Source organism: Balaenoptera physalus (assembly GCF_965194825.1).
Source record: "Balaenoptera physalus genome assembly, chromosome: 13".
Lineage (NCBI taxonomy): Eukaryota > Metazoa > Chordata > Mammalia > Artiodactyla > Balaenopteridae > Balaenoptera > Balaenoptera physalus.
In genome coordinates this window covers 87,672,104-87,688,786 of record NC_138892.1, presented here as the reverse complement: position 1 = coordinate 87,688,786, position 16,683 = coordinate 87,672,104, and the positions used below count along the sequence as shown (strand labels likewise).

Below are 16,683 nucleotides of genomic sequence, written 5' to 3'. Positions count from 1 at the left end.
ATGCAGTATTATGAAAATTTGGTATGTGTGTGCTAATATTTGCAAACTGGATCACATCCAGCAAACTTCATTTGATCTCAAATACCACCTGTACTTTTCTACAGCAATAAAAGAACCTTATACCAGAACTCTAGTCAGAAGCTTAATGCCAGTTCATCCCACCATGCCTCTCACCCTCATCCACCATACAAAGCCAAGTCCCCCTTAGTAAGTTATCTTTTCCCTACTCTCATCACGATATTGCCCTGTATCTTCCTCTTGACCAGTTTTAACACTATGCATTCTCTGCCAACTCTTTCCATCAGGCCTCTGACACTTCTCACTTATTAACTCATTCATTCAAAGAATTTTTATTGAGTGCCTAAATTGTACAGGCATCCCTAGATGCTTGAAGTAAAAGGAAAGAAAAGACAAGGTCCCTGACTTAAGGAGCTGCCAGTCTATTAGGGAAGCAGGTAAACAAATAGGCATAATACCATTTGTGGGTGCTGTAGTGTAGTAAGGGGTTCACAATAGAATAGAAAGGAAGAACAGTTAATTCTGTGGGAAAAATAATCTATGGGTGGTGAAAATAGGAAACGCTACCCAAAGGTGGTAAAGTTTGAACTAAATCTTGAAAGATAATTAGGTCTTCCCCAAAATGGTGGGAGGGAATTTTAAGTATGAGTGAAGGCAGAAAAGTATGAAGCAAAACAGAGGGTTACAAGCACCCCTGAGTAGTCAGGCACGGTTGGAATGAGACAGGCTAGGAGGGTGTAAAGATTTGAAGCTGGAGAGAGGCAGGCCAGCCTGTGGAGAGCTTTGGATGCCACTCTAAAGACTAAAATTTCCCCTGTGGGTAAAAGAGAGCCCCAAAAAGATTTTTACTAGGAAAGTAACATGAAGAAATTTGCATTTGGAAAGAGTATTCTGGTGCCCAGCTGATGAATGTATTGCTTTGTAAAGAGTAGGAAGTCCAAGGTAAGAGGATCAGGGCCTAACTCAAGATAGAAGCAATCAGGACCATTAGAAGGAGCATACGTGAGAGATGATAAGGAAGTAAATCAACATAACTTGGATGGCAACTGGATATAGAAGTAAGGCAAGGGACAGGCAAAGACTGATTTACAGATGCTTGGCTTAGGTAATAAGATGGATGGTGGTAACAATTACCAAGAAAAGAAAAGGAAGAATAGGTTTGGGGAAAAAAAGTAGTGAATTTGATTGTGGATATGTTGGATTTGAGGTGCCCATGGAACATCTAGGTAGCCTTTGATATTATCTACCATTAAAAAGCCCGTTGCATTTCTTGCTTACAGGAAGGATTTTCTCCAACAATAATATCAAAGATATCAAACCAACAAGTGAGTCAGCCTTTCCAATTCACATCTTCAAAAAGTTGAGAATTCTTCAGCATGTAGATCAAACTGGTTTTCTACCTTGCAGGGAGACCAAGAATTTAGACTTTCTCAACAGAACGTTCCCCTTAATAACCACAGTACTTCAGTATGCAACAACAGGAATTTATCAGTGTCCATATTATCACATAAGAGAATAATCTGGTATTTAAGTCAACACATTGCCTTTATATAATTCATAATTTTTATAATTCTATGTTACTCTTTAGTTCAATTGCCTCTTTTTGAAGTTAGACTTCTGGAGGAAGGAAGCAATGGGTCAATTTACATTCTGGTGCAAGTTCCTTAATCTTAATAACTATTCTAGAATGTTTTCCTGTCATTGCATCTAGAACATACTCCTGCACAATAATTAAACTCCAGGGCTTCCCTGGTGGCACAGTGGTTGAGAATTTGCCTGCCAATGCAGGGGACACGGGTTCAAGCCATGGTTTGGGAAGATCCCACATGCCACGGAGCAACTAGGCCCGTGAGCCACGACTACTGAGCCTGCGCCTCTGGAGCCTGTGCTCCGCAACAAGAGAGGCCGCGACAGTGAGAGGCCCGCGCACCGCGATGAAGAGTGGCTCCCGCTCGCCGCAACTAGAGAAAGCCCTCGCACAGAAACGAAGACCCAACACAGCCAAAAATAAATAAATAAATAAATAAAAATTAAAAAAAAAAAAATTAAACTCCAAACCACATTTAATGATACTATAAGCCTTCATAGTTTTATAGATTCTAAAACTCCTTGTGTTTGTTGGCAATGAAATTGAAAAAAAATACTTCTTTCTTCATATTAATATCATGTTTATATCTGCTAATGAAAAGTCCTCTTTCATCATAATTGTTTTAGAAAATTTTCCATGTATTTTTTTTCTTCTAGCTAAACTTTAATAGTGTTTTGTCCAGTCTCAACAATTACCAACTGGAATTTTTATTTGAATTGCACTAAATTTATAGATTTATAATAAATCTATCTAAAAAATAACATTTCTTAAAACTGCCTGGAAATGTTGACAGAATATGAAGCAGAGAAGGTAGTTAAAGTATAACTTTTCAATGACACCTTGGTTCAACAGGTACAGGAATTGGCTTATAACAGGGAAGAACGTCACAGAACACAAGAAATTTTTCATTGTAACTTGATTAATGTGCAGTTATTGTAGTGTGGAAATTCTTTTAATATATATGTAATTTGAATTTGATATAAAAACATAACCTGGGTCATGAATAAGATCATGGAAACAGACTAGAAATTCCAGAAATAGATCTCAGGATCCTCTTGGGAATTTAGCATATGGCATTTCAGATCAATAGAAAAAGCCTAGGTTTATACGGTAAGTGTTTTGAGACAGCTGGCTAAGATTTGAAATAAAATAAATTTAGATTCTCCCCATTTTACACTAAAATAAATTCCAGATGGATAAAAGATTTAAATGTGAAAACATAACTAAACCAATCAAAAGCCACAAAAATCATGAAAATATTAGAAGAGAACATGGGAGACTTGATATCAATAATTATCAATGAAAGAGGTGATCTTGATATTGGACATCTGCAAAATGTCAGCACTGAATACCGTACACCTTTGATAGAATGTCTTGAATTTTACTGTCCGTCAAGAGGATATCTATACAAAGGAAGTTCATTGATCTGAAATCCAATTTTTTCATCATCAAAAGATAATTTAACTACAGCTTCAGAATAAATTGTTGGAATTGGCTCTTGATAAGGAATTGAAGATGAATTTTGAAAATTCAGCATCATATGCTTCATTTTGTATAAAAGATAAGAATGATTACCCTGAGTGGGCCGAAGTCTCATTCATTCCTGTGGCTTTAATACCGTCTATAGGCCGGTGGTTCCCAATTCCATGCTAATGATGCTCTTCAGGCCACATACACTGTGCTGCTCAGCCCTGGAAAGACATAGTCTACACGCACACGGTGGCTGGGTCTGACTTTCCTCAGAACTCCAGGTTCACGTTTGCCTACTTGACACTTCCATTTGTGTGTTCCAAACTTACCATGTCCCCACCAAAATCCTCTGGTTTCTGTCACTCTCAACCAATTCAGCCCATACCTGTCCATCTCAGTAAACTGCACTACCATCTTCTTAATTCCCCAAATCAAAACTCAGCAGGATTTGTTTATTTTACCTCCCAAACATTTCCCAAACATATCCAGCTTTCCATGTCTCTTACTACCACCTTTGTCCAAGCCACCATGACTTCTCATGCCTTTCTAGTACTACTGAACTCAATACCATGCTTCTACTCTGGCCCCTCACAATTTTTTATCTATGTAATGGCCAGAATAACCTTTCAAGGTGATAAATCATGCCATTCTCATACTTAGAGCCCTCTAATGCCTTCCTACTGCATTTACAATAAAATCTTAACTTCTTCTTCTGGCCTTAAAGCCCTGCTTCACCTCGCTTTTGCTTTTCTCTCTGACATCATCACATGTCACTCTCCTCTTTGCCCACTGTACATCAGTCTACTGGCCTTCTTCCTGGTCTTCACTTCTGTCTTATGACCTTTGCAGTAATTTTACCCTCAGATCAGAATATTTTTACCCAATAATTACATAGCTGATTCCTTCTGGTCATTTGGGTTTCAGCTTAAATAATAACTCATCATACAAGCCCTCCCTAAACACCCAATCTAGTTACCACCCTGATTAATTCTGTGCATGGCATTTATTAGTATCTGTTATTTTCCAGTTTTTTCTTATTTATTGTTGGTTTCTCCTGACTTGCAAGTAAATCGCAAGAGGAGGAATCTCATTTGTCCTTTACCACTGCCCTCTGAGGGCCAGAATAGTGCCTGGCATATAGAGGTAGGTACTCAATAAATATTTGCTGAATGAGTAAAGAAATAAGAACAAGGTCCAGGGTATGACCGGGGAAACAGGCTGATGTAAGTCTGTAGGAAGTTAAAGGTTGATGAATGCTAAAGCTAGGTTTTTCACTTGGGTTATCCTCCTAGATTTTTAATTTATCCATGATGATGCCAAGAAGTCCCTGAATCTCTAAGGCTATTTATTTCATGCCTCCACACTTTTCCCTCCGAGCAGAACAATTTCCTTTCCTTCCCATCTAAACTCCTCCATGCCTATCAAAAGATTTAGCTCAAAGGTTACCTCATCAGAGAAGACTTCCGGTCTGTTCATTCTGGCTTTTTTTTTTTTTTTAGTTCATTTTGATCTCTTAACTCCTGTGCCTAATATCTCTCATTGCACATATCAGAACATACGGTAACTGTTACACTTATCCACAATCATGTCAAATTCCTCATAAAAGGCACTTAGTAAATTTTATATTTCATATATATGTTTTATATATTATATATACTCATATATATATTAAATATATAATACATATATACTCATATTTATGTTAAATCTGGTGTCTATTTATTTATTTATTTTTGGCCATGTTGGGTTTTTGTTGCCGCGTGTGGCTTTCTCTAGTTGCAGCGAACGGGGGCTACTTTCCTTGTGGTGTGCGGGCTTCTCTTGTTGCGGTGGCTTCTCTTGTTGCGGTGGCTTCTCTTGTTGCGGAGCATGGACTCTAGGCACGCGGGCTCAGTAGTTGTGGCTCATGGGCTCTAGAGCGCAGGCTCAGTAGTTGTGGTGCACGGGCTTAGTTACTCCGCAGCATGTAGGATCTTCCGGAACCAGGCCTTGAACCCATGTCCCCTGCATTGGCAGGCGGATTCTTAACCACTGCGCCACCAGGGAAGCCTGACAAAGACTATTTTTAACTTGAACTTTAAAAAGTTCAAAGGCCCATTATATCATGCATGCCCCTTAGATCACCAAAATATTTCTGAAGATAATTATTATTTTTAAAAAGCAACATTTCTCATATTTTGCTACACTTAAATTAGACTTTTCGAAAAATTTTCTAAGATATACCAATTGGAAAGACAGTATTAGCCAATACTGACATTATTGTAAATATTATTATTACACATTTAAATGAACTAAAATATGGTATTAAGAGCCCTCTAGTGGCAAAATTCTTAATAGACCCATGAAAAAGGAAGACAATTTGGACCATCTTCTAAACCTAAGAGATTTAATTTTTAAACTAACAAAGTACTAAATACTTGGTATTTGTAGTCACATCACATATCAAGCATAATTAAAGTATTTTGGGCCATAGATTCCTGCATTATTATACTAATATTTGCCTTGCAATCAGCCTCCAAATTTATTAAAAAGATATAAGAAATGTAATATTATATTAAAATATGTCAACCTAAAATTATAAAAATAAGCAGCTTATCCTAAAGAAAAAGTTTTAAAAATAGAGAAGTCTCTTCCTCTAAAGCCAAAACACAGTAAATTTACCTACTGATCCTACAGGTAGTTCCTAATTTACATACACTCACACAAACACATGTACACATACACATACAAGCTAAATTTCATGAATTTATATGCCAGTTTAAAAAATGTATAACATATTTTACCATACCAAGAAAACAGTGTTATGAGTGACTTCTAGGGTTATGATAGTTTCTTTTTTTTTTTGTTTGTTTTTTGTTTTTTGTTTTTAACTGTTCTTTATTCAATAAATACATTTATTGAAATCCAGGTACTGGTGTTAGACTTTTTTTTTTTTTTTTAACATCTTTATTGAAGTATAATTGCCTTACAATGGTGTGTTAGCTTCTGCTTTATAACAAAGTGAATCAGTTATACATATACAATATGTTCCCATTTCTCTTCCCTCTTGCATCTCCCTCCCTCCCACCCTCCCCATCCCATCCCTCTAGGTGGTCACAAAGCACCGAGCTGATCTCCCTGTGCTATGCGGCTGCTTCCCACTAGTTATCTATTTTACATTTGGTAGTGTATATATGTCCATGACACTCTCTTACCCTGTCACATCTCACCCCACCCCCTCCCCATATCCTCAAGTCCATTCTCTAGTAGGTCTGTGTCTTTATTCCCATCTTGCCACTAGGTTCTTCATGGCCTTTTTTTTTTTTTTTTTTTCCCTTAAATTCCGTATATATGTGTTAGCATACTGTATTTGTTTTTCTCTTTCTGACTTACTTCACTCTGTATGACAGACTCTAACTCCATCCACCTCATTACAAATACCTCCATTTCATTTCTTTTTATGGCTGAGTAATATTCCTTTGTATATATGTGCCACATCTTCTTTATCCATTCATCTGTCGATGGACATTTAGATTGCTTCCATGTCCTGGCTATTGTAAATAGAGCTGCAATGAACATTTTGGTACATGACTCTTTTTGACCTATGGTTTTCTCAGGGTATATGCCCAGTAGTGGGATTGCTGGGTCGTATGGTAGTTCTATTTGTAGTTTTTTAAGGAAGCTCCATACTGTTCTCCATAGTGGCTGTATCAATTTACATTCCCACCAACAGTGCAAGAGTGTTCCCTTTCCTCCACACCCTCTCCAGCATTTATTGTTTCTAGATTTTTTGATGATGGCCATTCTGACCGGTGTGAGATGATATCTCATTGTAGTTTTGATTTGCATTTCTCTAATGATTAATGATGTTGAGCATTCTTTCATGTGTCTGTAGGCCATCTGTATATCTTCTTTGGAGAAATGTCTATTTAGGTCTTCGGCCCATTTTTGGATTGGGTTGTTCGTTTTTTTGTTATTGAGCTGCATGAGCTGCTTGTAAATCTTGGAGATTAATCCTTTGTCAGTTGCTTCATTTGCAAATATTTTCTCCCATTCTGATGGTTGTCTTTTGGTCTTGTTTATGGTTTCCTTTGCTGTGCAAAAGCTTTTAAGTTTCATTAGGTCCCATTTGTTTATTTGTGTTCTTATTTCCATTTCTCTGGGAGCTGGGTCAAAAAGAATCTTGCTGTGATGTATGTCATAGAGTGTTCTGCCTATGTTTTCCTCTAAGAGTTTGATAGTGTCTGCCCTTACACTTAGGTCTTTAATCCATTTTGAGTTTATTTTTGTGCATGGTGTCAGGGAGTGTTCTAATTTCATACTTTTACATGTACCTGTCCAATTTTCCCAGCACCACTTATTGAAGAGGCTGTCTTTTCTCCACTGTATATGCTTGCCTCCTTTATCAAAAATAAGGTGCCCATATGTGTGTGGGTTTATCTCTGGGCTTTCTATCCTGTTCCATTGATCTATATTTCTGTTTTTGTGCCAGTACCAAACTGTCTTGATTACTGAAGCTTTGTAATATACTCTGAAGTCAGGGAGCCTGATTCCCCCAGCTCCATTTTTCGTTCTCAAGATTGCTTTGGCTATTCGGGGTCTTTTGTGTTTCCATACAAATTGTGAAATTTTTTGCTCTAGTTCTGTGAAAAATGCCAGTGGTAGTTTGATAGGGATTGCATTGAATCTGTAGATTGCTTTGGGTAGTAGAGTCATTTTCACAATGTTGATTCTTCCAATCCAGGAACATGGTATATCTCTCCATCTATTTGTATCATCTTTAATTTCTTTCATCAGTGTCTTATAATTTTCTGCATACAGGTCTTTTGTCTCCTTAGGTAGGTTTATTCCTAGATATTTTATTCTTTTTGTTGCAATGGTAAATGGGAGTGTTTTCTTAATTTCACTTTCAGATTTTTCGTCATTAGTGTATAGAAATGCAAGAGATTTCTGTGCATTAATTTTGTATCCTGCTACTTTACCAAATTCATTGATTAGCTCTAGGAGTTTTCTGGTAGCATCTTTAGGATTCTCTATGTATAGTATCATGTCATCTGCAAATAGTGACAGCTTTACTTCTTCTTTTCCGATTTGGATTCCTTTTATTTCTTTGTCTTCTCTGATTGCTGTGGCTAACACTTCCAAAACTATGTTGAATAATAGTGGTGAGAGTGGGCAACCTTGTCTTGTTCCTGATCTTAGTGGAAATGGTTTCAGTTTTTCACCATTGAGGACAATGTTGGCTGTGGGTTTGTCATATATGGCCTTTAATATGTTGAGGAAAGTTCCCTCTATGCCTACTTTCTGCAGGGCTTTTATCATAAATGGGTGTTGAATTTTGTCGAAAGCTTTCTCTGCATCTATTGAGATGATCATATGGTTTTTCTCCTTCAATTTGTTAATATGATGTATCACATTGATTGATTTGCGTATATTGAAGAATCCTTGCATTCCTGGGATAAACCCCACTTGATCATGGTGTATGATCCTTTTAATGTGCTGTTGGATTCTGTTTGCTAGTATTTTGTTGAGGATTTTTGCATCTATGTTCATCAGTGATATTGGCCTGTAGTTTTCTTTCTTTGTGACATCTCTGTCTGGTTTTGGTATCAGGGTGATGGTGGCCTCGTAGAATGAGTTTGGGAGTGTTCCTCCCTCTGCAATATTTTGGAAGAGTTTGAGAAGGATAGGTGTTAGCTCTTCTCTAAATGTTTGATAGAATTCACCTGTGAAGCCATCTGGTCCTGGGCTTTTGTTTGTTGGAAGGTTTTTAATCACAGTTTCAATTTCAGTGCTTGTGATTGGTCTGTTCATATTTTCTATTTCTTCCTGGTTCAGTCTCGGCAGTTTGTGCATTTCTAAGAATCTGTCCATTTCTTCCAGGTTGTCCATTTTATTGGCATAGAGTTGCTTGTAGTAATCTCTCATGATCTTTTGTATTTCTGCAGTGTCAGTGGTTACTTCTCCTTTTTCATTTCTAATTCTATTGATCTGAGTCTTCTCCCTTTTTCTCTTGATGAGTCTGGCTAATGGTTTATCAATTTTGTTTATCTTCTCAAAGAACCAGCTTTTAGTTTCATTGATTTTTGCTATTGTTTCCTTCATTTCTTTTTCATTTATTTCTGACCTGATCTTTATAATTTCTTTCCTTCTGCTGGCTTTGGGGTTTTTTTGTTCTTCTTTCTCTAATTGCTTTAGGTGCAAGGTTAGGTTGTTTATTCGAGATGTTTCCTGTTTCTTGAGGTAGGCTTGTATTGCTATAAACTTCCCTCTTAGCACTGCTTTTGCTGCGTCCCATAGGTTTTGGGTCGTCGTATCTCCATTGTCATTTGTTTCTAGGTATTTTTTGATTTCCCCTTTGATTTCTTCAGTGATCACTTCGTTATTAAGTAATGTATTGTGTAGCCTCCATGTGTTTGTATTTTTTACAGATCTTTTCCTGTAATTGATATCTAGTCTCATAGCGTTGTGGTCGGAAAAGATACTTGATACGATTTCAATTTTCTTAAATTTACCAAGGCTTGATTGGTGACCCAAGATATGATCTATCCTGGAGAATGTTCCATGAGCACTTGAGAAAAATGTGTATTCTGTTGTTTTTGGGTGGAATGTCCTATAAATATCAATTAAGTCCATCTTGTTTAATGTATCATTTAAAGCTTGTGTTTCCTTATTTATTTTCATTTTGGATGATCTGTCCATTGGTGAGAGTGGGGTGTTAAAGTCCCCTACTATGATTGTGTTGCTGTCGATTTCCCCTTTTATGGCTGTTAGTATTTGCCTTATGTATTGAGGTGCTCCTATGTTGGGTGCATAAATATTTACAATTGTTATACCTTCCTCTTGGATCGATCCCTTGATCATTATATAGTGTTCTTCTTTGTCTCTTGTAATAGTCTTTATTTTAAAGTCTATTTTGTCTGATATGAGAATTGCTACTCCAGCTTTCTTTTGATTTCCATTTGCATGGAATATCTTTTTCCATCCCCTCACTTTCAGTCTATATGTGTCTCTAGGTCTGAAGTGGGTCTCTTGTAGACAGCATATATATGGGTCTTGTTTTTGTATCCATTCAGCCAGCCTGTGTCTTTTGGTGGGAGCATTTAATCCATTTACATTCAAGGTAATTATCGATATGTATGTTCCTATTCCCATTTTCTTAAATGTTTTGGGTTTGTTATTGTAGGTGTTTTCCTTCTCTTGTGTTTTTTGCCTAGAGAAGTTCCTTTAGCATTTGTTGTAAAGCTGGTTTGGTGGTGCTGAACTCTCTCAGCTTTTGCTTGTCTGTAAAGGTTTTAATTTCTCCATCGAATCTGAATGAGATCCTTGCTGGGTAGAGTAATCTTGGTTGTAGGTTTTTCTCCTTCATCACTTTAAGTATATCCTGCCACTCCCTTCTGGCTTGCAGAGTTTCTGCTGAAAGATCAGATGTTAACCTTATGGGGATTCCCTTGTGTGTTATTTGTTTTTTTTCCCTTGCTGCCTTTAATATGTTTTCCTTATATTTAATTTTTGACAGTTTGATTAATATGTGTCTTGGTGTGTTTCTCCTTGGGTTTATCCTGTATGGGACTCTCTGTGCTTCCAGGACTTGATTAACTATTTCCTTTCCCATATTAGGGAAGTTTTCAACTATAATCTCTTCAAATATCTTCTCAGTCCCTTTCTTTTTCTCTTCTTCTTCTGGGACCCCTATAATTCGAATGTTGGTGCGTTTAATGTTGTCCCAGAGGTCTCTGAGACTGTCCTCAGTTCTTTTCATTCTTTTTTCTTTATCCTGCTCTGCAGTAGTTATTTTCACCATTTTATCTTCCAGGTCACTTATCCTTTCTTCTGCCTCAGTTATTCTGCTATTGATCCCATCTAGAGTATTTTTGATTTCATTTATTGTGGTTTTCATCATTGCTTGGTTCCTCTTTAGTTCTTCTACGTCCTTGTTAAATGTTTCTTGCATTTTGTCTATTCTATTTCCAAGATTTTGGATCATCCTTACTATCATTATTCTGAATTCTTTTTCAGGTAGACTACCTATTTCCTCTTCATTTGTTAAGTCTGGTATGTTCTGACCCTGCTCCTTCATCTGCTGTATGTTTTTCTGTCGTCTCATTTTGCTTATGTTACTGTGTTGGGGGTCTCCTTTTCACAGGCTGCAGGTTCGTAGTTCCTGTTGTTTTTGGTATCTGTCCCCAGTGGCTAAGGTTGGTTCAGTGGGTTGTGTAGACTTCCTGGTGGAGGGAACTAGTGCCTGAGCTCTGGTGGATGAGGTTGGATCTTGTCTTTCTGGTGGGCACGTCCACGTCTGGTGGTGTATTTTGGGGTGTCTGTGGCCTTATTATGATTTTAGGCAGCCTCTCTGCTAATGGATGGGGCTGTGTTCCTGTCTTGCTAGTTGTTTGGCATAGGGTGTCCAGCACTGTAGCTTGCTGGTCGTTGAGTGAAGCTGGGTCTTGATGTTGAGATGGAGATCTCTGAGAGATTTTTGCCGTTTGGTATTATGTGGAGCTGGGAGGTCTCTTGTGGACCAGTGTCCTGAAGTTGGCTCTCCCACCTCAGAGGCACGGCCCTGATGCCTGGCTGGAGCACCAAGAGCCTTTCGTCCACACGGCTCAGAGTAAAAGGGAGAAAAAATGAAAGAAAGAAAGAAAGAAAGAAAGAAAGAAAGAAAGAAAGAAAGAAAGAAAGAAAGAAAGAAAGAAAGAAAGAAAGGAAGGAAGGAAGGAAGGAAGGAAGGAAGGAAGGAAGAAAGGAAGAAAGAAAGAAAGAAAGAAAGAGGCTATAATATAGTGAAGTGAGATAAAGCTATTGTAAAGCAAAGCTATACAGACAAAATCGCACCCAGAAGTATATACATATACACTCACACATAAAAGGAAAAGGGGAAAAATTAATATATCCTGCTCCCAAAGTCCACCTCCTGAATTTGGGATGATTCGTTGTCTATTCAGGTATTCAACAGATGCAGGCACATCAAGTTGTTTGTGGAGTTTTAATCCACTGCTTCTAAGGCTGCTGGGAGAGATTTCCCCTTATCTTCCCTGTTCGCACAGCTCCTGGGGTTCAGCTTTGGATTTGGTCCCGCCTCTGCGTGTAGGTCGCCTGAGGGCGTCTATTCCCCGCCCAGACAGGACGGGGTTAAAGAGCAGCTGCTTCGGGGGCTCTGGCTCACTCAGGCCGCGGGGAGGGAGGTGTACAGAGGAGGCGGGGTGAGCCTGCGGCGGCCGAGGCCGGCGTGACGTTGCACCAGCCTGAGGCGGGCAGTGCGTTCTCCCGGGGAACTTGTCCCCGGATCACGGGACCCTGGCAGTGGCGGGCTGCACAGGCTCCCGGGAGGGGCGATGTGGAGAGTGACCTGTGCTCACACACAGGCTTTTTGGAGGCGGCAGCAGCAGCCCCAGCGTCTCACGCCCGTCTCTGGGGTCCGTGCTGATCGCCGCGGCTCGCGCCTTTCTCTGGAGTTCGTTTAGGCGGCACTCTGAATCCCCTCTCCTTGCGCTCAGCGAAACAAAGAGGCAAGAAAAAGTCTCTTGCCTCTTCGGCAGCTGCAGACCTTTTCCCGGTCTCCCTCCCAGCCAGCTGTGGTGCGCTAACCCCTTCAGGCTGTGTTCACGCCGCCAGCCTCAGTCCTCTCCCTGCGATCCGACCGAAGCCCGAGCCTCAGCTCCCAGCCCCGCCCGCCGAGCAGACAAGCCTCTCGGGCTGGTGAGTGCTGCTCGGCGCCGAGCCTCTGTGCGGGAGTCTCTCCGTTTTTTCCTCTGCACCCCTGTTGCTGTGGGGTCTGCGCTGATCGCCGCGGCTCGCGCCCTTCTCTGGAGTTCGTTTAGGCGGCGCTCTGAATCCCCTCTCCTTGCGCGCCGCGAAACAAAGAGGCAAGAAAAAGTCTCTTGCCTCTTCGGCAGCTGCAGACTTTTTCCCGGTCTCCCTCCCAGCCAGCTGTTGTGCGCTAATCCCTTCAGGCTGTGTTCACGCCGCCAGCCTCAGTCCTCTCCCTGCGATCCGACGGAAGCCGAGCCTCAGCTCCCAGCCCCGCCCGCCCCGGCGGGGGAGCAGACAAGCCTCTCGGGTTGCTGAGTGCTGCTCAGCGCCGATCCTCTGTGCGGGAATCTCTCTGTTTTTCCCTCTGCGCCCCTGTTGCTGTGGGATCCGCGCTGGTAGCTGCGGCTCGCGCCCGTCTCTGGAGTTCGTTTAGGCGGCGCTCTGAATCCCCTCTCCTCGCGCACCAGGAAACAAAGAGGGAAGAAAAAGTCTCTTGCCTCTTCAGCAGCTGCAGACTTTTTCCCGGACTCCCTCTCGGCTAGCTGTGGTGCACTAACCCCTTCAGGCTGTTTTCACGCCGCCAACCCCAGTCCTCTCCCTGCGATCCGACCGAAGCCCGAGCCTCAGCTCCCAGCCCTGCCCGCCCCGGCGGGGGAGCAGACAAGCCTCTCGGGCTGGAGAGTGCTGGTCGGCACCGCTCCTCCGTGCGGGAACCTCTCCGCTTTGCCCTCCGCACCCCTGTGGCTGCGCTCTCCTCCGTGGCTCCGAAGCTTTCCCCCTCTGCCACCCGCAGTCTCTGCCCGCGAAGGGGCTTCCTAGTGCGTGGAAATCTTTCCTCCTTCACGGCTCCCTCCCACTGGTGCAGGTGCCGTCCCTATTCTTTTGTCTCTGTTATTTCTTTTTTCTTTTGCCCTACCCAAGTACGGGGGGAGTTTCTTGCCTTTTTGGAGGTCGGACGTTTTCTGCCAGCGTTCAGTGGGTGTTCTGTAGGAGCAGTTCCACGTGTAGATGTATTTCTACTGTATCTGTGGGAAGGAAGGTGATCTCCGCCTCTTACTCTTCCGCCATCTTCCCGAGGCCCCCGATAGTTTCTATATTGCCGTGATTATAAAGGAATACAAACCTCACCACCGCCCATAAATATTGCTTCACATTCTGAGTTCCAACTGGACTGCAAGAAGCACACTTCTCCTGAGGCCGCTGTGGGGTTGGAAGTGAAGCCTTCCTATCACCACCTGTACTACGCCAGATCACTCCAGGGGTCACAACTGCTGAGGAGAGGGTCCCAAGAATCCCTAGTGACAAGCCTGTAGATTCCTTAAAGTAGCAGAAATGGTTCCCAGTGCACCCAACTGTAACTGAGAGTCTTAAGTGTCTCAAAAACACAGGATAATTTTAATGTGGGTACTGGTTGCATTCTTTGATACGAGTGATTGTTCTTACACAGGTTGTTCACAACAAATCAGACTCAAGTTAGGGCCTACTTTTAATCACTTAACTGTCCATTCATTCACTTATTCCTTCCTTCATTCAATAAACATTTATCGAAACGCTATCGCGTACCAGGCCCTGTGCTTACTGTAAATATGAAATCTATCAGGATACCCTTGTCCTCGAGATCATAATTTAGTGTTTAAGTCAAGAATTTTAATAATTAAACAGAATGATAAGAGCATAGTAGAGATACATCTAATTTAGCCTGAAAATAAGGGGGGAACTTTGTGGAGGTAAAATTGAAAGTGATAAAATAAAATTTATATTTTAAAGCAGGACAAGAAAATTTAAGCATAACATATTCCCTGCCTGTATTGGGCCCTCCCTAATGTACAATGTGCATCTGCGTTATACATTAGCCAGACATCCTCAAAGGTGGGAATGCCTGCCACAAAGATCAATGTTTTTATCCTTTCTTCTGATGTCGGCAAAGTAACTTCTTAGGAGATTAGCATTCTTTCACAACTCTGTAAGGGGTCATGGTGATTTACTGCTCACTTTGTACACGCTTACCTGGATTATGTATCTTTGGTGAACTTTATGTAAAATGTCAGTGTGTGATTTTGATGTACAATCCTTTGTCTCGAAAACGTATATGACTGTGCCTTTGACTTCTAACAAGTGGAACAGTTCTCAGACCTTCTGAGAGTCTGTCTCCCAGGTTATAATTCTCAGTTTGGCTCAAATAAAATTCTATTTTTTCTTCTTAACTTGATTGTTAACTGAATTTTTGTCAACAAAGGTAAGTCTTAAAAGACAAGTAGATGTTAGGTAAAGTGGATGAGGATGACAGGAGGAAGGGAATTTCACAAGGACAGAATAGCAAGTGGAGTGTCATAGAGGCTTATCATGAACTGTCCCTTTTTAAAAAGAAAAAAATAAAAGGAAATATATTGTTTCATTTTCAATCAGGAAAGGAATGTGTGTTCAGTACTTATTTATTGAAAATTCAAACAATATAGAAGTATAAAGAGAATGAAAAATCACTGATAGTATACCATCATCCCATCCTTCTCACACTCCCTCCCCCCGGCTCCAAGATAGCCACTGTTTGGATAAGCAGGCTGCCAGATTTTTTTTACGATTTCACAAATAAGTATTTTTTTCCCTTACAAAAACAGAACCCTATTGCAAATATAGTTTTGTATCTTGAAAAAAATATCTTAACAATGCGTCTTAGGTATTTTCCCATATAAAAGTATATACGTTCTAGTCCAAGATGGCGACGTAGGAGTATCCCGAAGCCACCTCCTCCCACAAACACACTAAATCTACAGCTGCATATGGAACAATTTTCTCTGAAAAAAATCCAAAAACTAGCTGAGTGACTCCTACACATCGGGTGAATGGGAAAAAGCCCATATTGAAGCAGGTAGGAGAGGCTGAGACACAATCTTGCCATAAACCCACCCCTGCACAGCAAATCACAATCAGGAGGGAACTTACAAACACAAGCTTCTCCCCAAGGAACAAAGAGTTTGAACTCCACATCAGGCCTCAACTTTTAAGACTTGCACCTGAGAAACTAGCCCCCAAAACATCTAGCTTTGAAAGTCAAGAGGGCTTGCTTCCACCAGACCCAGAAGGCTATGCAAACTGAGAAGCAGTTTTTAAACGGCCCCTGTGTGCAGACTCACCTGCCCCAGGGCCCAGGGCAGAGGTGGCCAACTGAAAACAACCTGACTTTCTGTGAAAGAGGCTTATTTGATTATCTTAAAGCATAGGCCTGAGGGGCAGGCATCTACTATTTAACACACAGCTAGAGGGCCTACTGAATTACTCTCCAAAAACAAGAGGCCAGCAGGTACCATATCTTTGTGCTCTCCTTCTATTTTGGCCCAGATCACCAGGATCTCCCAAAAAGGAGCTTGTATCACCCAGGGGACACCTCTTGCTCACCTGTCTCTGGTGGCCGGTGGGGCTCACATTCACAGGTCCTAGGGACTGAAACAAATGAAGAAAGAGTTCTTAACTGGCTACCACCCCCAGGGCACAGCAGAGAGGCGACAGACCCAGGGGCTCAGTCTTTCTGTGAAAGAGGCCTATTAGTTTATCGTCATAGCTGTGGCTTGAGGGGTAGGCTTCTAACTGAACACACATCTAAGGGCCCACTGTAATCCTCCCTAGAGACCTCAGAAGGAAGGCACTATCTCTCTTGAGCACCAGTGTTTCCCAGGGGAAGCTTGTACATGTGTCTGGTGCCCTGGTTTTTACATTTGGTGCCCTGGTTTTTCTGGCTGCTGCCCAGGGCCTGGCCCTTGATTGCCTGGTTCTGGTGGCCAGGAGAGCTTGTATTCATGAGTTCAACAGGATGGTAGCAAAGAAAGAAACAGTTCTTAACTGGCTATCACCTCAAGGCTCAGCTCAGAGGGAGCAGAAAA

The 16,683-nt window shown here is 41.2% G+C and overlaps 1 protein-coding gene across 4 annotated transcripts in view; it reads right to left on the bottom strand.

Annotated features, from left to right (window-relative positions):
- DNAI7 (dynein axonemal intermediate chain 7) overlaps positions 1–16,683 on the bottom strand; it is an 89,440-nt gene that overhangs the window by 14,890 nt on the left and 57,867 nt on the right. For 3 of the 4 annotated variants that reach the window (XM_082419740.1, XM_082419741.1, XM_082419743.1), the window contains one exon: positions 16,202–16,246. The exons of the other annotated variant lie outside the window; for it this stretch is intronic. In XM_082419740.1, coding sequence (XP_082275866.1) covers positions 16,202–16,246 — 45 coding nt within the window. The remainder of the gene's footprint in view (positions 1–16,201; positions 16,247–16,683) is intronic. 4 annotated transcript variants of the gene reach the window in all.